Here is a 25,935-nt window from a genome sequence, read left to right on the forward strand (position 1 = left end):
AATCAGATATATGGTCATGATAAATATCGACGATATGTTATATTTGTCTTAAATATGAATAACTTATGAAATATGACCTAATGGAGATATAAATCCGATAAAGCTCACTGAGTCGGGTGGAATGATACAGACTCGAGGCGTAACAAATGACGGCCTTTTACGAGGACTACTGGGTCAGAATAATTGCAGTGGTACATCTCATTTGCAATTTCACCACTCTTGTATTAGTACATAAGCAGCATGTGGCCAAAAAAAAAAAAAGATCAGAGTATTAGGTGAAGCGTTGAAGCCTACACACACTTTCATACAGCAAATATTATGTTTTACCTGTCTAAATGACCATCTCATTACAGGGTGGGATTATATTCCTATCCATTGAAACACATACAAAGGCTTCTCTGCAGAAGCTTCCAATCAGAGCTATGCAAAGGTTTAAGCATTTCAGCGTCCAGGTATGTCAAAACACTTTGCGAATTAGCACAAAGGGCACACATCTAATAACACTCAAAGTTACTAATTGTTTAGACAAATAATGTGATTTGTCTGATATATACATATATATCAGACATTATATAAAATACATAAGATGTTATATGTAATACACTATATATAGCGTATATACTTTTTCTTGCCTTTTTACATAATGTGTCCTGCAAACAACAAAGGTGTTGGAAAGAGAGGGCAAGGGAAGACACAGCAGCGAAAGAGACAGCAGTGGTAGACGGAGCCACGGGGCCAGGATTTCAAAAGCCGTGACTAATTGTAAAGACCCCTTCCAGAAAAAAGCTCTTATCACCTCTTATCCATCAGTCTTACCACAGCTACAACTGACTACACTGTGATAGCGTGTTGAAATGAACACTAAAGACGCTTTCATTATGAATGTGATATTGATATAAGGACCAGTAGAGAACTCTGATGGTTTCCAAGCTTGACAGAGAAAGGCAAGCTCCCAACTAATCTGCACATTGCAGCATTCATGATAGAAATGGATCATATGGTTGCTCTTTTAACACAGTTCTAATGGGCTCAGAACAGAAATCCCTGTGGACTATTACATACTGACAGGATTCAAAAGTGAGCATTGTTCTTATGATAAATCACCACAATACACTTTGGTCTAAAAACTCAACATCTCTCTTGTCATGTTGTTTAATTAGATGGGGAATGAGAAAACTTCTAATGTCATAAAAGGCGTAACAAAAGGCGTTGAGCACAGAGAGTGCTGATTACCCTCTCAAACCTCCTTTGTGCATTATTAACAAGGCCTAATGGAGCTCAGCTCACACAGAATTTTTTATTGATTGGATTTTCTTTTCTCAAATATGATCTGGCTCGCGCTTTAATAAGGGAGCCATTTCTGCTGTCGCCATTAACGGGAAGAAGAGGCTTTATTTAAATCACCAGACTCTGTTCACCTCCGCAGGCTGAGGTTCCTCAGGTCCTTGACGTGTGGCTCAAAGTGTTGTTATGTTACAGCTTTGTCTGTGCTGATCGTTGAGATTGCTTAATGGTGCAAAATTGTTTGGTTGCCATTTGTGCTAGCACAGTCATTGATTGTTTGTGTATTATGTTGCCATGGTGCCTGCTGGGTTGAGCCTAGAGCTATGGGTATAATGCAGAACACACTGTGAAGAAGCAAAGTGACTATAATTAATGTAAAATAAGCAAGGGTGGTTATGTGAATTAACACCAGCAACACTGAATCGCTTTTGAGGTTTTTAATTTACTCCTTGAGCAAGTAGATCATATATCAAAGCATAGAGCACACATCATACAGGATTAAACAGAGAAATGGGAAAGTCATATTTTATCACCTCTCAAATAAATTATCCTCAAATGCCACAAGAGCAGGTTTATAAAAAAAAAAGAAAGAAAGAAAGAAAGAAAAAAAAGAAAAGAAAAAAAATGTGATTCTTTGTAGTACTTTCTTTTTGGCTGCGATGTGCTGTGGTATTTAAGGCTGCAAAGCTGAATAACACAGTTGTACTCATTGTGTCTTCTCAAAAACCGAGGAAATGAGAGGATAGTAATGGTAGAGAAGAAGCAAAAAGTGTCTAGTGTGGGAGCCAAATAAATGTTTAGTTCCAGTAAAAAGCCACTCAACATTTTTCTATTTCCCTGTGAGTCTCAAAGTATCAGTTCCTTCTGTTTGAATGCGTCAAGCATTCTGCCTGAGTCTATAACCCCAGTCGAGTTCTTAACAGTTGGTTTCTTGTTCTTTCTCTTCCCTCCTCTTGTTAACACTAATCTAAAAGACCTGGATAGGTGAAACATTGAAATTTCACAATCTATTCAGCTTTCACATACCAAGAAGACCAAAAAAACAAGACAAGAAATATTTCAGACCACTAGGATGGTGCAGTGAGGTTATCAGACTACTCAGGACAGGGCCAGTGTGGTTATCACAGTATTAGGACAGGGCCGGTGTGGTATGGGTTGTACTATGCTCTTAGAGGTCTACAGGGTTAACTGGGGCTCTGCTCGTCCTCCTGTTTGAGACGTTTTCTTAAGTGTTCCCCAATAGCAGCCAGGGAGCCGGTTCTGAAGGCAGGGTTCTTCATGGCTTCACTGAAGCGGGATGTTTCAGTCTCACTGAGGGAACGAACACACACACACACACACACACACACACACACACACACACACACACACACACAAATGCACCTTTAAAGGGTTATATCCACAGGTTACCGTAACAGTCCTAGTATTGACAGTTCAAATGATTTACTTTTACAACTAATGATTTCAACACTGATGAAATGTAATGTAGTAAAATTGATCACTTACAGGAATTTTCGTTTTTGAGTCGGTTTCATTAGGCTGAAGTCTGTTGGCTCTGCTCTTTTCTTTACAGGGCTAGAGGAAAAAAAAGAATGACAAAAAAAAAAGTGAATTTACAGCTTTATCGTATTAAATTCTCTGTAACCTCTTACTAGTGTTTAATGGTTTATCCCATAAGAGAACAGTTGTGACATACACTGCTGATTACATATGAGATCAGAATACATCTCCAGTGTAAACACTGCAGCTCAAACCCTGTTCTTCTCCTCAAAAAAACAAAAAAAAAAAACCCCAAAAAACTCATAACTATTTTTTTGGAATCTATAACAGGACAATGTCACAGACAGCTAGTACAATGAGACGTCTATTTTTGATTCGAGCCATTTTTCTAAACCACAAGGTTAAAAATGAGCTCCGAGTTGACTTCAGCAGGAGCAAAGCCAGGGGACTCATTAGCCAAATCTAGAGTCAGACCAAGATGGCGGCTGGCCTACAGAGTCATCCATTATGGTCTCCTCTGGCAGATATGTACACACACAGGGCCGGTGCGCCGGGCCAAAAACTCAGTTTCCTGTGGGAATTCACGTCATACCGTGGATATATTCAACTTTGTCTGTGTTCTATACATATTTATTACGCATAGGTTTTTATTCTGGCCAAGGGCACAGGGGGTGTTTTTGGTGGACTGTTCTAGGTTGACAATCATCTTTGCATAAATATCGTAGGCTTAAAAACACTGAGCATCAGTTCTTGGGATGTCTGTTGAATATCATTTTGCATTTAATATTTTTCACATTGTCCTAACTGAGAGGAGACCATGAAGAGGAGCTATCTCTGAGGCAGCATTAAATTATCTTTCCAACTTCAAAACACATGAGGGGTCATGTCAAGACAGTGGATTAAACTTTTCATGAGGGGAATTAATCACAAAATTATAAAAATAAATATAAAAATTTATAACGCAACATGGTAACAGAGCTAAACATCTGATATCATTGGCAGCAGAAAAAGGAATGCGGATTGGCTCATCAGGAATCAACAATATTCCATTTAAATCTCATCCCAAGAGAAACAAGTGCAATAATGAACCTTGTTTGGACAAGTCTAGCGTTCGCCCTCCAGAGATGACACGGTTCTCAGGACCCAGATCGTTCTCTGGACATGTTCTTGACTCTTTGAGCATGCAACCTAAACAACCGCCTGGCAGTGACAAGCAGTCTACTCGCTTTCACATAAACATAGACATACACAAACACTGAACAAGACCACAAAAGTCAGAGATGCCATCCGCACACAGACCCCTACCAACCCGCAACCTTGGAGCTCATTTCAAACCATCTCCTGAAACACCAAAAACGCGTAATAGTGGGTAAACTACTTATTTTTGGCCCATACAAAGTTCCTCCATTTAACAGTATATGGCCCTCTAATCAAACATACAGCCACCCTCTATGAATTATACACATTCCTACAACCCACACATTGGCATGCACGCACAAAAAACTTAAGGTCTGCTGTCAAACAGACTTACTGTCTGAACCTCTGCTAACCTCCACATTACCACCAATGTTTCATTGGCAGAAAAAGACATGAGACAACTGTAAAAATATCACGAGAAGTATCAGTGTAAACAGCTTACAAGTAGTAAAAGTCATAAAACTGGGGGAGCCAAAACAAATGAACATAGCATTGAGAGACTGACATTCATTTTTAGGAAGAGGCACCAATGATACTAATGGAATTCCCAAATACTCAAAGAATTAAACACGAGTCAGAGAGAAAACCCGAATTTTATGTAACAACTATTTTTTTTTTCCACATACAAGGTGCTTTTAACAACTATGTTGGGTACACCTGGGAGCCAACACATTTCTAATCACACCTTCGTCTCCGACGCTTCATTCTGTCTATAAAAGTTTGTCAAAAGTCTTCAGCGTCAAGCTTCTTTAACTCAAACCGTAGGCAGATGCCAAAGGATGACTTGGAAAGATTTGGAGCATTGGAGAGATAGAGAAAGATTTTCTTGAAAAGACTTAAACAGTGCCGCATTAGCAAGATGTTTTCAGGTCATTCCAGGCAAGCATTGGAGGTGTGGGGTGTTAACTGTTCAGATGCAACACCTTCACTGAGACAAATGTGGGGAGGCATTTTATAACCCATATTCTGTTCTTCTCAGTCCAGGGAAGATATATACAGCAAGAGGCAGAGACATTGATCTGGGAGACACTTTTATGACCGGTTGAAATATTGCAAATCAAAATAAAGTACATCTTCAGAGGAACCCAAGGCTGAATTCAATTATGGTGACGAGTAAGTCTTGATGTGAGGGCCATAAAGAAGCTTTAGGTATTCATAATCCTGAAAAGGACCTGGATAATTAAATAAGCCTCTTGCCGTGAGGTATATTTCAGTGTGAATTTATACGGAGAACTGAGATCAAGCTACAGTAGTCTCCAAAACCCCCTCTTCTTTCTTGTCTTTTCATCATACATACATGCAATGCAAACCGCACGCATGCGCGCGCACACACACACACACACACACACACACAGTCATAGAAGAGTTGAACTATGAAGATTGTGTTTACATGATTATCCTGTGTATCTGTTCCTGTGTGCCCGGTTCTAGGCATGGACACAGTCAGACTTTCAAACTCATACACTTATGCTTCTCTTTGTCCATGTCAAGAGATCCTCACAGTGAAGTGAAGCTGTGCCTTCATGGAATCCCGCCATGTAGGAAAGAGTCAATGTATGGCCTGGTTGGATTTGGATCCGTCTCCACTCTCTCCACCGGAATGTGTGACCTCATGTCCCTCTTCTGAGTTGGTCTCAGCCTAGACACTGCTGACTATTCAGTGTAATGACTCACTCTGGTTTCCAGATCTTTCTCCAACACACGCAGACACAACCACTATCATTAAACGGCACAAAATTACTCCTGTACCACACCTCTTTCAGGTCTGGAGGACGAAGCTCTCATAGTTGGTGGTGAACCAGTGAATGTTTTGCATCTGAAAATATTTTTGGGGGAACCTGACGGGATGCACTGTTTGGCATCTGGGGGGAATGTGAAAGAAAGGACGAATGCCACTGGTGACATGACTCTGGCGTATGAGAAGTAAGCAGGCCTTACTCGTTTGTCTTCCTACGCGTGGTGGTTTTCGTGGTGGGGAGAAGCTGCGAGAGCTCAGGGAGGGCGTCCACCAGTGGCCTCATGTCTCCCACCACGGGCGTGGCCTTTCTCCGCGCCTGGGCAGCCTGCTGCTCCTTCGCCAGTTTGATGGCACTAATTTCTGTAACGAGAGACAAGATGGCAAGGGACCTCAATTACCGGGGTTTTCGATTACATCTCCAGAGATTTATAAACTCAGTAATATATGATTTATAAAGCAGACTTGTTTTAAGACAACTGTAGTTCATTTCAGATTTTCTCGAATAATGATAACAATTAACATCTTAGCAGGTTAACTCCATTCACTGTGAAGAAAAATCAAGTTACGACAGGAACAAAACTGGCCGCTGGGATATTCCGGTGGTATAAATTACAGTGCTGATAAATCAGTCCTGCTTATCAGGCGATGTTTTTTCAAACCAAATGATACTGAGGGGACTGTAAGGGGAAAAACTGACAAAAGATCTCAAAGGAACCACAATGTTCAGTAACTCTTTTACATCTGACAATCATCACCAACAGTATCACCATATATGACTGTGCAAAGGAGCGTCCAGCTCCCCAAGCCAAACTCAACAGCTCAGCTCTCCTCTCTCAATCTCATTCCTGAGCAAAAGTGTCATGGAGGAAAGTGTAGTTGCCCAGGGAACGGAACATAATGATGTAATGGGACAGGCTACAAAGACAGAAACCAGGCCAGCTTAAGTGCAACGCCACATTAAATAAAGAACGTGTAAGAGAGCAAAGCATCCTTTAAAAAAAACAAAAAAAACAAAAAAAAACCAAAAACACTACTAAGCTGAGAAATCAACTCTTGTTCCGTTTATGGACAGATGTAACAACCCTGGCATTTCTAAACCAACCAGGCCCAGCCAGCAATGACCCACGATTAAACAAGAAACTAAGTAAGAGAGGATTTCCTCCTAATTGCATCTTTGTTTTTTTTTTGTTCTTTTTTTAATATTCTGATTAAATATTCAGTGAGCGCAACAACTCTACCGGATGGTTATCGCAGTAACTACTAGTTTACAAATGAATGTATTTCAGTAAGGGTACCAGTTTAAATCAGAAAGTTACGCTTTGAACATTAAATTGATCCCCTTTTGTCTGGAGTGTAAAGGGCAGATGATGTGCAGGGTCCTGTCCTCAAGGCAACATCGGCCTTTTCCATAAAAGACGATCAAAGCTGGAGAAAGTTCTCAAACCAGATGTGAGCAGCTGCAACATGCTGTCTAACAACAGGTGATAATTAACAAGCATAAACCTTTGGGCCTTCAAATACATTCCACCTTAGCAGATGAGACACAGTACATGAGAGAGAGGGAGAGAGACAGAGAGAGCATGTGAGAAAGACACCACGTGAGAAAGAGTGAGAGAGAGAGAGAGAGAGAAAACTTAAGTGGTTGAACAGAGACAAAAAAAAATCATGAAGGACATGTTTATAACCACAACAGAACCACAACAATAAACCAGAACCTCAGGATGAGGATTTGTTGCCAAACAGATGTTTAAAAATGGAAAAAGATTTGATGGATTATATTTTTGCCATATAAAACACATCACGACTGTTATGATTCAGCTGTCAACATTTATAGCAGTAATAACACTGACACACAAAGTCACAGAAAACAGGAAACACAAGGGGATGAAACTGGACAGGATTACGGCCAAGCTACACGCAAAACAGACTACTGTGGTCCCTACCCTCTGTTTAGAGAGATCTGTCATCGTCTACTGAGGCCTCATTGAAAAAAGAAGCTTCCCCTAAAATCATCCACATTAACAATTAAAACCACTTCACAGGCATTGGAGATTTTCTGCTTGTAATTCTTTATCGTTTCCATTTCTACCCCCAATTTAGAGGCGAGGTTATCAACAGAACAAGTGCCTAACCCACTAACATGGAAGGCACAGTCTGACAGAAACAGAGCCGCAAGGAAACCGACTAAACATGACATCACGGCGCTAAGATGCGAATTTGATTCTGGGCAACCGCGATCTGGCCAGCATCAAAGCAGCTTCGCCCTGATTGTGTGATAGCGTCACTCAAACGGGTCAGCCCCAGAGATTGTGACTGTAGCAAAAGCGCACGAGCTGCCAATTAACATTACGTCACCAAAGGAACCCATTTATAATACAAATTACAAACGTGGCAGAAGTGGTTGTCAAGCAAGCGCCTCCGTTCTACGGCTTTGTCTCTAATAAAACCAGTATGAAAGGGTTTGACTGACTCAATACCATCGTGTGAGGCTAGGTTTTCTTTTCTTTTTTTTTTTTTTTTTTTGTTGTTTTGAGATTTTGAGTTGAGTGCAGAGGACGAGAACCAGGCTGGAGAGGTCAGTTCAGTTTGCCTGAGACATCAGAGCCTGTGAAATACAATCAATGACTTTGGTTGCTTTTTCTTTTTTCTTTTTTTCATTTCCAGAAAAAAAAAAGAAAAAAAAAGAAAACAGCTATGTCCTCAGCCGGGTTTGGGTTTCCGAGCACGCCATTAGCTCCTAATTATAATCATAAAGGCCTCAGTTTGTGTTTCACAAAGATTGATCTCATCAGCAGATTTGGTTTCCAATGAGCACAATTACGGGTAAGGATATGGTGTTAGGGAGGCTGCAATTACAAGCACACGCACACAGACCCGCCGTCGTCTTCAGAGAGCACGGGCTGTCATTTCATCCAACAAATCCATCCATCAAAACCAACCCTGAACGCAAGACAGGAACATCCTACGTCACCGCTCCACTATGTGTTACAGCTGAACATTAGAGCGTAAAAATCGGTTCACTCCAGATCTGGAAAACATGCCTCACGCATGACATTTTGGGGGGGGGGGGGGGGTAAAAATTAAAAAATATTCTTGATGAATAATTATTCCCAAGATGAACACACAACCCGGTGACTCTGCCGAGGGCATGAATAAGACGCTGTGTGAGACTGAATGCTGAGAAAATACTTACTTTTAAGCCACCGTTCTCTCCTCTCTCTCATCTTCTCCTTCTTTGACTGCTGTTTCTTTGGTTCAGAGCCTGTCAGGAGAGAAAGAGAGAGCAAGTTTGAAAATGACTGTTTCCCCACCCCCAACCCCCCGGAATAGTATATTGGGGGGGGGCGCTTTGAAGTTTTCATTTTGATATAAGCCTACTGAAGGTAGGCATTTCAATTCAAATTAGTTTAGTGTCCTCAACAAAAAAAAAAAAGAAAAGAAAAAAAAAAAATCCAGACATCTGACTGATTTTTGTAATCTTGCAGGGGTCTTATGAACAAAATTTCACTAGCATTGGTTAAGCCTCACAAAATACAATCATTTATGACCGAGATGCTCCTATGTTCAGTCCCAGGTCAGTGTGTACTGAAACTACACATTACTCTATCAAGAGCCTGTTGGCTCTCTCTAACATATTAAAGACACTCATCAGATCTTATAAAAACACACAAACGCACAAATGTGTATACAACCTATTGACTGTCAACACACAGGTGTTGCAGTTAGATACAGCATCTTTATCTGAAGGCAAAAAAAGACAAGCCCTGTGTCTGCTCAGGATCAAATGATGCTACTGAAAAGACAGCAGGGCTGGTCTGGAGTGTTTGTACAGAGCTATCTCTATCTCCGGGTTTCACTGGGGAACCACATTGTCCCTGTTCTAGATACAAACAGGCAGTGTCACACACACATAACAATGATCAGTTAAAATACATGTATTTTTCTTTCTTCATGAAACTTCCTGTCCCCGGATATAGGTGGTTTATCAGGGCGTCCAGCTTGCCTGTCCCCTGCGGTCAGGGCCGTTCCCTGGGGTGTAAGGGTATATATGTGTGTGTGTGTGTTTGTCAGAGGGAGAGGGAGAGGGAGAGAGCAAGTGAGAGAGAGAGAGAGAGAGAGAGAGGAGCTCTTCTGTGTGCAGACATTGCGATAGTACAGTTCCCATCCCAGCCCTTCCTGAGAGAGAGAGAGAGAGAGAGAGAGAGAGAGAGAGAGAGGAAAAACACTGCCACTGGGAGGTCTGTGAGACCCAGAGGTCTGTACACAGATAAAGACCACCACTCTGACTGAGTACGCCAGCTAAATTCACACACACACACACACACACACAGATAGTGTTTTAGTAGTGTATATATACTGCATATACATAATCTGTTATTTGTGTTATTTAAGGCTTAACGGCTGCATACAAAGACCATCTGTCATAAAAGTAAAAGCTGGACGGCGTGTAAATGACTTGTTTTGTAACTGTGATTAAATTTTGTTCTTCCATTAATGCATAAAACCTGTTTGGTCCTTTACAGTTCCCCCGCTATGGTAAACAAACCGGTCCTACTGCAGTAGCGTTTCAGTATTCCACTATTTCGAGTGTGCAAATGGAATTGATTTTGTAATTAGCGATGCAGCAGTGCTCGGCTGTCGTGTTTGGATGAGTCAAACAGCACTGCCAGCCATGCGGGGACGCGTCTTTTCTCAAGCCTCAGCGTCTCTGTCAGCCCTCCTATTATCTCCAGCTTGGCTTCAAGAGAGAGAGAGAAAAAAAAAAAGAATACCTTGCAAATGCACATCATATTATTCATCAGAAAAAAACGTCTATTACTTCAAATAGGTCTTATTAGACCTCAGTTCTCTATACATCCCTTCCTGACGGTCTTCCTCTAAGTGCCAGTTTGCTTAAGTACCTCTTTCCTGACGGTTAGATTATGGCTCTGTAATAATAAAAATGTAAAAGTCTCACCCACAGAAAAGTATTATCTTAATGGAATGTAACCATACGTATAAATCACCATCACGTCTGTAATAATAATAACAACAATAATAATATAAAAAATAAACACTAAAATGTGTATTTACATACAGATGAAAGACTGACGTCAAGTTTCAGTAGGTCTATGTTCCAAAAAGGTCTAACCATAACAAAAAGGTCTTGGTACACAGTCAGTATCTGTATGGATTCTGAACCTTTGCTCCTAAAAAATGCTTACAATGCATTACTGGTGTACATTAAAGAATACAACGATCAGGGACTCCTAATACAGGACAGGACGAAGCATTGACAGAGCAGGATGTGTGTGATTAGCTTTGATGTAGGATAATACAAAGGATTTGAGAACAGCTGTGCGTACCTCCTACACAGGCTGCAGTACTGAACTTCTAAATGGCAAGGGAGCAATTTTGTTTTTCTGCTGAACTGCACATTGAAAAAGGTCAAAATGTGCCCTTAACTGCCCACATCTTAAGAGCTGTTCCATAAGAGAAAACACCAGAGTCTTGTAACTTTAAGTCTCCCACTGAGGACTCGACTCAACTCTGTGCTGTTACTTTTCAGATCACATTCGACATGAGAACGTTCACAGTATAGGAACTGGAGTGCGTGAGGAAGAATGCGTGTGTGTGATAAGAATGTGTGTGTTATCAAACAGCTGTGTGACAGAGGATTAAGCAGAGGAAGACAAGCTTACAGTTCAGGCTATACATTATACTGTCTTCTACTGATACCAGCTCAGACATATTGCCTAGCTGAAGTAAGACACGAAGAAATCTCTGGGAACATAAGGAGCCTATAAAACAAAATCATCTCATTAATTGCAGAGAGGGGGGGGGGGGGGGCACAGCTATACAGAAAGATGGAAAAGTGCCAGAGAAAGCGTGAAAGGGCTTTAAGCGCCATGCTCCTTTGTGCATAAAACAAAGAGCAACAGGACCACGGATCTCTCTCACAGCCTCCCACCTCTCGTTCACTCTCTCTCTCTCTCTCCTTTTCTCTCTCATTAATTCTCTATATCTGTCCAACAGGGGCGTTGACCCTTTTAGCAGCTGGTTGCGGCGCATTTCTCTGAAAAGGCCTACAGCCTCATCCAGTCTAATAATACAGAGCCCCTGTAAGTCAGTTAGGGCGGCCACTCAGAGCAAAACTCAAAGAGCCCTCTCAACTCATCGCTCAAAGCCCATATTTGCCGCCTTTTCCCCCCCCGATCATTTGCTGATTGTTACCTGAGGTTTCTGAGAGGGCGGTATAGAATCTGTCTCCGTTTTTATTTGCATGAAGGAAAGAGCGAGAGTGTCCTTCTAATCACGAGACTGTGGTTATCAGCTGTAGCCTGTAGTTATCAGCTGTAGCCTGTAGTTATCAGCTGTAACTGTAGTCATCAGTCGTAGCCTGTAGTTATCAGCTGTAGCCTGTGGTTATCAGCTGTAGACTGTAGTTATCAGCTGTAGACTGTAGTTATCAGCTGTAGACTGTAGTTATCAGTCGTAGCCTGTAGTTATCAGTCGTAGCCTGTAGTTATCAGCTGTAGACTGTAGTTATCAGTTGTTGTCATTACTGAAAACAATTGCCTCAAGATTTATTTCCTGAGAGAAGCATTGGCTTTATTTCAGGGCTATATATTTAACAGCCCAGAGGGGGAAAGAGATGAGCGTATTGAATTTAGGTCCTCTACCACATTAGCTTTTCTGGTGGCTGAAGTAAAAAGAGAATGGGACAGGTTCGATATTATCTGCCTGCTGGAGAGCCAAGGGAATAATATGAGATTTTTTCCTGTTAGCAATGCATGATTAAATGTCACATAGGCATCAAAATATTATTTCACTCAGTTTAGATGACTCCATCAACCCAGCATGTTTCAAACAAATACAAGAAATGTATTTTAAAAACACTCCACGAATGCAGTTTTGTTACCAAATATCAATGTAATTAGAAACCATTTAGAAATGGTTGTATTGAGACATGGGCAATCTTGACAAAGTCTATTTTGTGATATGCAGTTTAATTCACATGCAAAGGATGTTGCTTGAAATCCTCACACGTTCAAAAATCTTTTGGGACAGACTGGCTATCCTGATACGACAAAGAAAAAAAAATCCTCTTCCGCATTAGTTAAAGAGCTGTCCAAATGTTCTCACGGCATGTTTTTGCTTCATTTTCACCAGAGAATGTCGAAACGGTACTATTAAGGCCTAGAGTGCTTCTATACCATTCCACATTCACAAATGATTCATTTGCCGGCCCTCTGCGCTTCTACATTTTACAGGGGGAATTTCAGACATCATAATTTATGTTAGGCCTTACAACTTTAATCACCCGCGTCTACACTTCTCTCACTGCTTTACAGAACTCTAGTCAGCACGAGTTTGTGCGTCAGTGGCGCACAGGGACACTGCTTTGCTGACTCTGCACCGCATTCGTCCTAGTTATAGAGGCAATATGCCCTACACCACGCTTGCAGAGAGCTCCTGCGGCCGTCCCTGCAGTGACGTTAATGAGGTTTGCCCTCTCCTCCCAATTTCAAACAGCTCTTTAAATAGAGAGAGCTTTTCCCCTTTGCACCGGACAAGACAAGCCCATCTGTCAGTGTCCAAACACCCTCTTTTTTTTTTCCCCCCTTCACCTTCTCTCTTCTGCTGTGCACACTATCCCTTCCCCCTGACTCCTTAATGGGACAGATGCCAAATGAGGACAGGGAGGTGTAAATTAAAATACCGTGGATGTGGAGATAGGTTTCCATACGTTTACAAGGTCAAAAAAAAAATTAAAAATAGAAAACACGCTGCAACTGTTCACAATATAGGACGTGGAGGAACCGTGCGTCAAATGAAGATGTAGATTCGTTATCAAAGAGCTTTATAACAAAGGATCAGGCAGGTTAAGCAATGCGTCGTTTTAGCCGGGAAATCTGCAAGAAGCAATTTTCAGCATTATGCAACATATGCGGGGAAAATATTTGAGAAGTGAGGAAAAAAAAAAAATAGGCGCTGGGTAATTGAGAAATACAGTAGATGAAAGGGACGGTCTGCTGAGATTGTGACACTCAGCTGGGGCTAAATGAGTTATTTCCTCTGCTGCCAGTAAGATAGACTGATATTCATGCATGGGATTACTCACGGTGGTGAATCAATCCTGACCGCAATCTATTCATGTCCAATGTGAGGTTAACAACCCCCATCATATCTCAGTGCAAGACCATTCTAAATTCTGGGGCTGTGTTCAAACATAGCTAATTTCACTAAAATATTAGGATTTTGGCAGATTCCTGTAACTTCTGGCTTTTAGAGGACATTTATGAGGAACAGCGTTCACATCCCATTACAGCTGAGAAATCTTGCATTCTCACATGCTTTGTTTGTTCAACTGTAGAAATATACACGTGAATTTAGGTGTATCCACTTTTTCTTGTTGGGAAAAAAAAAAAAAAATCGAACTATGTGGATGAAATGAAAAGAAAATACATCCATAGCAGTGATTATGGATGAATGTGACAGCAACTGAATTTCAAGACTGAAAAACGTACAAAGAAACAAATGAACTGTTTGCTTTGAAAAAAAAGGGGAGACCTTTGTGTGAACCAGTCAGCTCGGCTGGAGAGGGAAAAAAACCAAAACGGTATTTTTATCTGCATTGGCCTCCTTTCCACTGCTTATGGATTTCCAGCACTGAACGGCTGGTTCACAGGTCAGCAAACATACGACTAATGCGTGTCACTTTGATTAGGAAAGCGGGAGTTGGCGTGCCCTGCCCTGCTCTGTGGAGGGAACGACGCCGCGGTGACACAACTGCTCGATAAACTATCGACGAGTCGAGTGTATGCGTGGCTAATCAAATAAAAAAAAAAAAAATTAAAAAAAAAAGCCTTCTCGAGAAATCACGCATGGTGATAGGCTGAAATTGGTAATAGCCAGAAAACATGTCCGCGGAGATCAACAGTGATGGCGATTAGGGACTTTCCGAAGCAGGGCAAGAACGAGTTCAGAGCACGCTATTTTGAGTAATTAGCACCTAATTCAATGATCATGGAAGAACATGGAGGGAGTTTAGAGACAAACTCAATATTGGCAGTCTGAAAATCGGGTTTGTTGCCTTTAGAGTGAACAATGGATCGTGTTATTAGTTTGTGTATTACTACTGGGGGACAAAACAGGAAAGCCAAGTCATTCACTCAGTTTCAGGAAAACAAGCTCATTAAGTCTAAAAATCAAAACATCTCCGTCCCCGGTATTATGTAGAAGCACGACTGCAGACTAACAATAAGCCTCCAACAACAGAGACAGAATCAGGGAAATGGGCCTGTGTGTATATTCATTCAAACACTTTCATTTGATCGCTCAATATTTTGAAAAGCACCAGAAAGGCCGGGTTTAAGTCATCCGCTGCACTACTTCATAATGCACACTACATACTGTGAGGGTTATATATTGGCTCAGAGAGTCTGGTGACTTTTCATACAATATGGTTTCACATTAGCAAATGCAGGAGGAAGAGCAAAAAAACTTCTTCAAGGCCAACTTGACAACAGCTACATGTGAAGTAAGAAAAGTAAAATGTTTTAATCACATGAATTTCTCTCTGCTATGTCCTTTGATTAGTAGGCTCTTTCATAATGAAAACTGGATGCAGATTTGAAAAAATGTGAGCTATTTTTTGGCTCTCTTTCATTTGTCCAAGCTCTCCCATCGCTTATAGAATACTTCACGGTTTCTGAGTCAGAGACTACGGTCAGGGTCTGGTCGCCAAGTGTAATGTGTTTAAACACAATCATTACTGCTTTAATTCAATATTACGGGAGCCACTATCTAATAGAGTCCATATGAACTATTTCTTTAATTGGCTGACTGTAAGGCAGGCCATATCTCCATGGTGACAGTTGGAAGGGTTAATGAGGTCTTTGCGTTCGTGAGAAGTCAGAATATCATCGCCGACTCTGCTTTAGTCAGTTAGTCCTGACCAGCTCAAATTCATTACCGTTGCCTTGAACAAGTGCTTCCATTTCATTAACTAATTAGCATGCATAATCAATAGTCATGTTGGATTGTGCATGGTTGTATGTAGTGATAACGCTAAGACATTTCTCTCGTACTGTTATTGATGCTTTTGAAGGGTAGTAATTGATTTAAACCCTGAAGACTCGAACATTTTGAGATCCAACTTGGGTTTGAAATGACTTACTGTTTTATTTTGTGATCACTGGAATAAGATATTGTAGATATTCACATAAATGCAACTGAATGTTTTCACAAATAACTGATGCGTAAGAGGAAGTAGGACTACCTACTAATTCAGTAATTAACAAATTCAGTATTATAAAAGCATCCAGCAAAGTCAGTAACTGTTTCAGATTCTAGCATTTAAAATATAATGGATTAAATTAAAATGTAGCTGTAGATGCTTTACTGAAAACACTTGGTGACAGCAGTTTGTGCAGGGAGTTTTGAAATAAAACCGACATTTCAAGGAAATGGCTGAAGTTGTTTTGGTCTTAAACGTTATGACGCAGAGGGAGCAGGCTAATAGATGCTGCCCACCGCTCAGCGGACGGTGCTGTTTATTGGGCGGGGGGATGGGGTGGGGAGGGGTGGGGGTGGCTGCGGCTGCGACCTTCACACTCAGCCGACACTCTGACACAGAGGTCGCCACCCCCCAACTGGAATCCCACATCAACAGCACAACACATCATAGTGTCCAAAACACATTAAGGATTTCTGCTATATGGCATGCCCTTTAACTGAATCCTTAAAAAATCTGAAAACGAGTATGCCTCAAGGAGATTCGTGGAAAATATACAAGTATGTCCTTTTCAAGCTACAATTATGTATGGCACAAAGAGGCTTTTTCATAATATTTACACATGTCTGGCCTATGAGGCATTTCTTCCACTATCTACATATACTACATAACATGCATACATACAAATATATTCTATTCATTAAGTCTTAAGATGCTTGTGTCTCGGGGCACCCAATTAAAACTATTAAAGTGCTTTCATTCTCCATCTATGAATGATCAAATCCTTCATCATCCCAAGTGAAGGAAAGAGCTTGAGGGAAACTTCCTCTCCAAAGCCACATTCTCTGGTCACCATATCACAGTGCAAACAACCAACGTGTTATGCGGCTGTTGGCAGTGGAGAACAGGCAGATAAGAATCTCTAGGCTGCTGCTGTAGCAGACTTCAATGCTGATGCGGCGAACACAATCTCTAAACTGGACTCTTTTGTTTGCGGTGAGAGGGAAAGGGGGAGTGGGGGGGGGGGGTCTGGAAAAAAAAACCAAAACTGTTCTTCCCACCACACCGGTCCCAAAGAGAGCATCATGTTCTCAGCTCAGGCGAAATGGATACCTCCAATTAAGAATGGCCGGATCGCTCCATCTGCTTTTTCCTGCCTCTCTCTGCACTTCTCTTCTACTCATCCCTCCATCATTGGGAGAGAGAAGTGTGGTGTCTGGGGAGCTGACTGGAAGGTTAAGGAGGCGGTTTTCCTGGGTCACTGCGAGACATTGATACCTACAATTAAAGTGCAGAGAGTATCCTCTCTGTCAAAGCATCTACAGACGATGATCGATCCCCTTTGTCAAATGGCCTAAACATACAGCCAACCTGTAGTAAAGATTCGGCTAGTGGAGCTTCATCACTCTACAAACAGACAGAAGTCTGAAATTAACTATCCCAATCATTTTCAGATATCATATAAAAGTAGGGCTGCCCCCTAATAGTCGACCAAATCGATAGTTGATGAGAACAGGCTTAATCGACAAAGTTTTCATTGGTTGGTTAGTCGCAGAAAAAAAAACCCCTCAAACTCAATTCGGGAGCTGCGTCTTGTCGTTATAAAATTATTAGTCTATGTCGGGCAGGAAATAATCCAAAGTGTGGGATAATTTCGAGGGTGTAAAGGACGACCCCAAGAAGGTGACATGCAAACTCTGCATGCAAAGATCTGCCTATCATGCGTCGATCTCAAACATGAAACACGCAAGTAGCCTAACGTTATTATTCCATTATGCTAAATAATTAATGGCCTAATTGTGCAGCTCCCTGGGAGAACCCTTCGGAAGTCAATGCCCCTCAGATACTTCAATTTCTATGCTTTACCATGGTGTATACAGTTTTTTCTAAGAATACAAACGGGATATTCTTCATTTTAAGCATTGTTGTTAACAGGCAGCTCACTTCGTGGGTGCGCTTGTAAAATTTATATTATAAAGGCTCATTAACACGGTTTTGTATTTCTCCGCAATGTAGTGTTAACAAAGTTACTTATAACTTTCTCAGCCCTGGAACTCAAACTATTTTCTGATACCATTTTTTTTTAAATCACTTTCAAAACACATTATGCCAGAGCATCTATCACAATATAATCACAGAGCAATATTTGTTTAGATGTTTTTAAAATCTAAACAAAAAAGGCAACACAATCAACGACGCTTAGAGAATGTCTAACTCTTGCTACACCTAATTAGTCAATTAAAACAGCACAGGTGTGCTGGACAGAGTCTCCGTGTTTGAACAATAAATGGAAGACATTTTGTCACAGTTAAAAACTTTATTTTAACTTATTCCCACTGGCAGGTCATGATTTCAATTTACCAAAAAAGGAGTGCGGCACAGACGTGGCAGGCGGAACACAGCGGTAAAGCTCTCTCCCCCTGTTTTACCGCCATATACACAAGAGAGAGTGTTTTAATTTAAATGCTGATTTGAGGTTGAATTGAAATGAAAAAGCCAGACAGCACACGACGTCCTTGAAACATCAATGGGACGCTTGCAAAAGCACTGGGAAGATTTCTGTGGTTATTCATTGGCATAAACATTGTAGAGACATTGTTGCCTGATAGTAAGCAGCTCTTTTAAACCTATCTTGCAAGATTTATACAATTTATTAAAATGTCATGAATATTAACAACAGAGAGACATCTGATAGCTTTACAATATTTACATTACCTCAGGTAACAAATACTACAGGAGCAACAGCGACAATAGGACTTTTGTTTGTGTCACAGTCGTTGCCTGAGAGGATATCATTTTTATTTCACCACTTTGGTTGCTTGAGAGGTTTGAATCTTTATTTCATGGCTTGTCATCTTTTCTGTTCTTTATGATATTTTTGAAACATTGTGGAAAAACTAGACAGATTACTTAAAAATAGCTGCTGAAAATCAGCATCTCGGCCACGTTGGCATAATTTAGACGGTTTAGTGAAAGATTTGCAAGCATGGCGTGAACGTCTCAAATACATGTGTCGCAAGGGAGGACATTCTCCAGTGTGGCTCAGAGTATGGGCTGGATATCCAAACAATAACCTACTTTTCTCTGAAACAGGCCTGCAACATGACCCAAAGTAAAATGAATCGTTTTAATCATTAAGCTTGATCGACGATGATATGCAATGATTAATAATTGATCATCAATTAATCACGTACATCCCCAGTCAGAATATCAAGCGACGTTGTGTATGAATCTATCACAATCAATAAACTATACGTGGCAGAGTACTCCATATCCTAATGCAACAGAGGTCTCCCTGGTGAACATCTGGTGTGTCCCTTACAAAAATATCATTCACTTTCTCAGAGATACCAAAGGGGAGGGTGGGTTTAAGCCTGCCTAGAGATAATGGTTACAACTCATGTCCCTGTATCTTAATTTATAGGAACAAACTAGGGTAGATACATAGTAACAGCTGTAACAAAGCAATTCAATTTTGTCTTTCTTTTATTTCATAGGTATGATTTTTCAGATAAATGTAATATAATATGTTACGCTGGATGTAATCATGTGAGCTCTGAACAAAGGCACTGAAGTTGTTCTACACATTTCAAATCAATTACGCTTTAACAAATAGGTCTTTCTCACAGTCAAATATATATTTTTCTGTAGCATGGTTACAATATGGCTTTATACATGAAAACGAAAAATGATTAATGCTCTAAACGTGGCAGTATACTCAAAGGAGCAGTTTTTTTTTTATTGTTCAAACAGGATTTTATTATTTTGGTCGGACTGCAAATAACACAGCAAAGTGGAGTACTGAAATAAGTGAATTTGACACTATTGTTTGACTACAGGAATGCTGACTGGGTGCAGACCAAGAAGCTGAATCTAACACAAATCTGTGGGTGGATTAATGAAACACAGGGTCACAGAGCGAGAGAAAATCTATTTCTCCTTCGTAAGTGGGAACACTGTGAGCAAATATTGCACTAACAATAATATTTGTGTCGTTATTTTTATAAGTTCTTTTATTTCGTGTACGGTGATAAAGTGCGTGAGAAAAACAAACACAGGATTATGAAACGAGCATTCATACCTGAATCTTAACATTAAACTGAAACGCCGACTGCCAGTTGGCTCTGAATTTTCTGATGCCGATATTGCTGTCTGAATAGACTAATTGTTAAAGTCGCGCGTTATGTTGCGGCAAGCCAAAAGAGAAAAATGCCAAGCAAAAAAAAAAAAAGAAAAAGAAAAAAAAATGACTGTTTCCGTCAATGCAGCATCATTAGAAATCCGCATGGGAGCACTTATAAAAAGAAATGGTTTTATCAGACGATCAATGCCAAAAGAAAAAAAGAAAAGAAAAGTTGCGAAAGGACCAGCATGGCAACCATGGGAGAGAACAAGTCACTCCATTCTGCAATTATCTGATAGAGATCAGCCTACTGGATCAAAACATCAAAATCTCTCTCGGCATTTTAAAACAATCACAGAAATAAAATATTTGCACACAAAAATAGCTTAACCACAATAGGAAATTTGCTTTTGCTGCAATACATACTGAAACGTTCAGCCTCTAGCCCGTCCATCTCACCATCTAACTACACGACGTGTCTTTTCTGTTAGCTTTACATTCCAGACAACCAATCAACAGATCATATAAAGGCTGGATACATAATGTTTTTATAAAGATGTAAATGCCTACTGTAAACATTTTAGGACCTCTATAAACAAGTCTGAGAAAGACATGTTACAACCACAAGATCTCTTGTGCATACAAACCACAGGCATCGTCCCCACTCATCCCAATTTTCTTTTCTTTCTTTCTCTCTCTCAATTTTTTTTTTTTTTTTTTGCCTAATAGCAAATGCTGGCTAAGAATACACTGATAAGTACTGAAATGTTTCTTAGATTGTGCCTGTGCGCGTTTATTATCACATCCCGGGTTTTGTAAGAGGTCCATTCTGGGTTTTTTTATCAGTCGTGAATAAGGAAACGACAAACCAGCGAAGCTTGAACTGAATGCTTGTCAGGTGATAATTTCAAAGATAAGAGATCCAAGGTTGAAAAATCAAAGATGTTGCTGGATAGATAACTATGAATGAAAGGAAGTCACCTCGCGCATCAGGGCTACGTTACATCTCAGCGCTAAGAAAAAGCATGAATTTCAATTTGAGAGAGGGAATGAGGAAACCTTAGATCTTCAACAGGCTTAACTCTAACTGATGTTCCATTAAAGTCACCCTCTAGTCTTCAATCTGAGAAATTGCTTTGACTGGAAGTAAGTGAAACTGAATTGCCTTTCAAGCAATGGCTGCACTTAATAAGCTTCTATGTGAATCTAAGTCAATTACAACTACTAATGGATAAAAGCACTCTGTTGCCAAAATTACACAGTATTGAACTGTGTCATTGGGGAAAAACAACGAAAGCTTTAAAGGATAGTGCTCCTGTGTAACTTTCAGGACTAGCAGCTTGACAAGCAGTCACTTTTCCCTTTTATCAACAAGATAATCCACACAGCGATGATCCTCTGAACGTTTTTGAAACTGTGGCATCAAAAAAGTTCATCGTTTCATCAACCTGAACTGCTTTGATAATCCCCTCTCTGGAAACCTGTACTCAGTTGGTTCATCTCAGTTACAATGCAGAGTAAGATACGGAGGCGGCCGAGAGAGAGAGAGAGAGAGAGAGAGAGAGAGAGAGAGAGAGAGAGAGAGAGAGAGAGAGAGAGAGAGAGAGAGAGAGAAATAAACGGGGGAGAAGAGTCAGAGAGAACAGAGAGCAAGAGCGAAAACCTGATTGTCATCCTAGACGCGGAAATAAGATGCTCTTAGCCTTAGGGCTGTGTTTGAAATTCAACTTTGTATTACAAAAACAAAATCAATTTATATGGTAACACATAACAAATGATTCTCAGTGTGTCTTTTCACTCACTGGCAATATGAACAAAAATGCATGAGGAGACTGAAAGCATGACTGAGGAATTTGATGAAATGTACTCAACATAACAAATCTCAGTCGACTGATGGCTGCCACGGCAGAGCTGTCCAGGAGAAAAGGAGGCCGGGAGAGTACTGAAGAGGAAAATGAAGACACTCAGGACGCTACAAATTACACACCACAGAGCTCCCTCTTCTAGCAAATCCACTGGAGAAATATAAACACATGGAAAGGTGTACTAACGTCTTACATCAAACCACACATCAGGTCGTGTGTTTTTAGCGAAGAAAAATGTAAAGAGAGATGTAAAGAGATGTTCTTTGGTGGCCCAAGTTATTCTCATGTTAGTGCTCTGTCATATGTACTGTGTTATGACAAGTAAACCTGCCTTTAAAAAAAATCTCAGCTTACAAAGCCAGTTGTGTCACTGGGTGGACGCTTTGTTAAATAATCAAGACACCCCATGGTTTTCCTCATGGCGGTTAATGGTACGGTAAGTCTGTTTTTGATGACACCTTCAGTCATGTTAACATGTTAAAAATGGCATGTAACAGAAACAGAGCCTCCACAGGTGGCTACAAGTGTAGGTCAAAGGTTGGGTCTTGGACACAGTTTAGCGAGAGTGTGAGGCAGGAGGGGGCAGAGAGAGATGGGAGTAGGCGGCAGGCGATCTGTTGGGGGGATGATGGGGGGTTGCCATCACCCTTGTTAACAAAATGACCAAAATGCATCCCTCTTGTTAACCTGCCATCCCCTATATACTCTATAGAGTAGTGTCAGTGACCACTGGGCCATCGCCCCTGTTGGCCATTGGGCCATTACCCCTGTTAAAAAACAACATCACCTACTGGGAGTGGGGACAGAAGAGTAGGGAAGGAGTAGTGACGGAGTAAGGAAGAAGTCAAGTGAAACAAAGATAAAGGAAGAAGAGTAGAGACAAGACGCAAAAGAATGCTATTGTAGTTGGGCTCTGAAACCACGACGAGCAGATATGTTTCGCATGAGGCTAGTGAGAGAGAATGCTTTTTTTTTTCTTTTTTTTACCACATTTCGATATTTAAACACAAGACAGCAGACACTCTCACACATACACAAGCGATTCCTTTCATAAGAGTCAAACCGGTGAATGAAGAGTGCCAGCTTTCTAAGTAATCTCACATTCCTCTCCAACACTAAAATGCTGCAGAGAGAGAGAGAGAGAAAAAAACCCATTCCTGAGTATTTCTTTCAAAGCGTAAAATTACAGCAGTGTTTCAGCCAGGTTTGCAGTTTTTTTCCCTCCCCTGTGAAATGCAGGTGCTTTTTTCTATGGAACAGGTGTACATCAATGAAGAGGTGGAGCACGTGTAACCACCCCCCCCCCCCCCACCCCCCCCCCCCCCCCCATCCACCCACACACACCCACACACAAACACCCATGCATGTTACCAGCAGCCTCAGTGTCGCTACTGATGAGTGAAGCCATGATGCAGCTGAAGCTTGATTTCACGCATGAGCTATTTATACTGCAGAGTCTAAAAATAGTGCCAAGCTTGCCCAGTGAGTCTTTACTGCAGAGACTCTAACGCCAGCTCCTCTGCCCTAAAATTCACTACTATAGAATCACCAGCAGACGAAATGAGATTTTTCCTCAGAATAAACAAGTCCAAGTCAATGTTCTAAAAAAACATCATTTGAATTACATAGCAAAAACCTGAGAGAGTAAAATGTAAATGTTTGGTGCAGGGATGTAATATTACAAATGGGGGGGAAAAAAAATTAAGAACATTTTTATCCACGAGTCTTTAAACCTTTGTGCTGTAGTGTGGAGAAGCAATTTGTGAGGTGTCACGCCTTCGGCGCGCCCACAGTCTTAAGAATCTTACGTACAATGCAGATGCTGCCCACTCATATGTCTGGAAGGGTTTTTAGAGATCATTATAAGCAAAAAGAGGGAACCCTCCTGGGAAATATCACTCGTTTGCACTCAAATCTGGTTTCTAGTTCAATGCTACCATCTAGTGGCGCCTGAAAACAAGTCGATGGTCGATGCAGTTTATGTGTCCTTTAACTACGCCGAAACACTTACCAAGAAAAAATGGTAAGCGATTTAGAAAAGAGTGCTGGTTTGAACATTTTACAAACTACACATCAAATGCAGTTTGAAGGAATTATTTGTACCTCTTGGCTCTCCAGTTGGCAGGACAGGTGGAACAACATGTGTGGGCTCGTCGAACTTCAACGTCTGAACTAGAGACTCAGGAGTGATTTTCGTTCCAGAAAATATTCCACTGGGGAAAGAACTGAATGTCTGTGAAAATAATACAAAGAGTGGGCGGTCAGATGTGGTTTATTGACGAAATATTTTCCGAACCTATCATAAACTTAAGTTGTGAAAACAACTTGATAAGAGTCGACAGATGGTATGAATTACTTCGACCTATTACCTTTCAGAAGTTTGATTTGATTATTGACGCTAGTACAAGTTTATCAGCCTAAGCCCCATTACAATGAGACCTTAAATATGCACCAGCTCGGCGTCATCTACCGTACCTTTATATCCTTAGCGCTGTCACCTGTTTTTGCTCTCTGTGGAAGAGACGCGGTTTTGACTGTTCCTGAGAGGCCGAATGATGGAACTTCAGCTTGAGTGGGAGCCTTCTCCAGATTCGGGAGTGTGGATCCAGCTGCTGTGGCATGCTCAAGCTTCACTGCTCCCTGATGAAGCTTTTGTCGTATTCGCTTTATTTTTCCAACCATTTTAACCAAATTTATCTGACACTGCCGTGATTCAAGCTGTCAGGATTGTGTGACAGTCAAATTCGCTTTCACAACGTGCGTGTTTTGATAACTCACGCGTCTCAGAGAGTGTTACCATTAAAATTAGCCGGAGCGAAGAAGACTAAATTATTTCGGTTCCGGCTCGCTCATCTGTCAGGTCTTCGGTCATAGAGCACCTTCTGCTGTATTGATAAGGACAGTGGCCGAAGTCGCCTCCTCTCGTTTTTAAAGTGCATTTATAACCTGAAAAATGCATTCAGCATATACATCTCTGAAAGTAATGTTAAGCCTTGGTCTACAAATTCTAACATGAGTTTGAGTTTAACAAATACCTCAGCTTTTATTAAAACTCATTAAATTTTAACATTTATTGGGTATATGTGAAACTGTACAGACCCGTCTCTCTGTATACCCACTGGGAAACAGCAGGAAATGTACTTTCATATTTACAGCCCCTTGCCAAAATGTGCCATAACCTCTAGACTACAGTTGTGTGCAGAAATCGGCGTGACACGTGTACCTCTCTATTACACTTCTATTTCATTGTATGCCCTGCTCACATAGTGGAGCTAACGGTACTAAATCTTGACATCAACGTTAGGGCTTATATTCAATTTAAATAAATCAGAACATAAACATAGTTCGAAACGTCTCTTGAAAATCATGTTTAATATCAGATTGATGTGGCAAATGAGTAAATAAATACAGTGGCTAGACGCATAAATACATATGTACAAACGTAGCAGATCTGAAAGAATCTTCAAGCCATGTTACAAATATACAGATTTTAATCAAATATAAGAAACGACTCTATAATAAGAGCAAAGTATGGATATAAAAAATATAATACTATTAAACCAGCAGCAAATTCTTCACATTTGCTAAAAAATTATCACAGTCAGACCATACAGTTTGAATGTAAATTAGTTGTTGTCGTTGTTGTTGTTGTTGTTTTTTAATCAAGGGTAATAATTTGTGTTCGTATGAAGCTTGAGTCACACATTTAGTTGTGTAATGGACTGTATTGTTGTGGGAAAGCAACTTAATAGCATAGCTCCCAGCTCCAGAACTATCAAGAAAGGTAAGAATGGTGGCAGACCAAGGTTTAGTTTTTCACTGGGTTCAGGTGTCCATGGTAACTGAAACTTCCTAACAGGCTGATTATGGTCATGGCCAAGGTGTAATTGACTCTATCAGAACCCAGGCCTTTTGTCTAGTTTATCTTCTCCATTAGAAACAATCAGTTCAGCATTCTAGTCAATGTCATTAAATAAGATGTTGTAACAAATTAACTTTGACATTCCAG

General features: G+C 40.7%; 1 protein-coding gene across 1 annotated transcript; it reads right to left on the minus strand.

Moving 5' to 3' along the window:
* Nucleotides 1-1,893: 1,893 nt before the first annotated feature.
* On the minus strand, nt 1,894-24,608 carry slx9 (SLX9 ribosome biogenesis factor). Its single transcript, XM_030771989.1, has 6 exons — nt 24,402-24,608; nt 24,030-24,159; nt 8,913-8,981; nt 5,920-6,079; nt 2,791-2,859; nt 1,894-2,595 (listed from the first exon to the last, which is right to left on the minus strand). Exons 1-6 carry the CDS (start codon nt 24,606-24,608, stop codon nt 2,469-2,471), a joined length of 762 nt encoding a protein of 253 aa, XP_030627849.1. The 3' UTR covers nt 1,894-2,468.
* Nucleotides 24,609-25,935: the final 1,327 nt, after the last annotated feature.

Source organism: Chanos chanos, chromosome 4, assembly GCF_902362185.1.
Source record: "Chanos chanos chromosome 4, fChaCha1.1, whole genome shotgun sequence".
NCBI lineage: Eukaryota > Metazoa > Chordata > Actinopteri > Gonorynchiformes > Chanidae > Chanos > Chanos chanos.

Bases quoted from the DNA above. Each gene is read 5' to 3' on its own strand.
- slx9 (XM_030771989.1), bottom strand. From the start codon at position 24,608: ATGGTTGGAAAAATAAAGCGAATACGACAAAAGCTTCATCAGGGAGCA. The intron at 6,080-8,912 runs GTAAGTATTTTC...CTCTCGTTACAG, and splicing joins GAGAGAACGGTGGCTTAAAA to AAATTAGTGCCATCAAACTG. The intron at 2,596-2,790 runs GTAAGTGATCAA...TCGTTCCCTCAG, and splicing joins ACTCAAAAACGAAAATTCCT to TGAGACTGAAACATCCCGCT.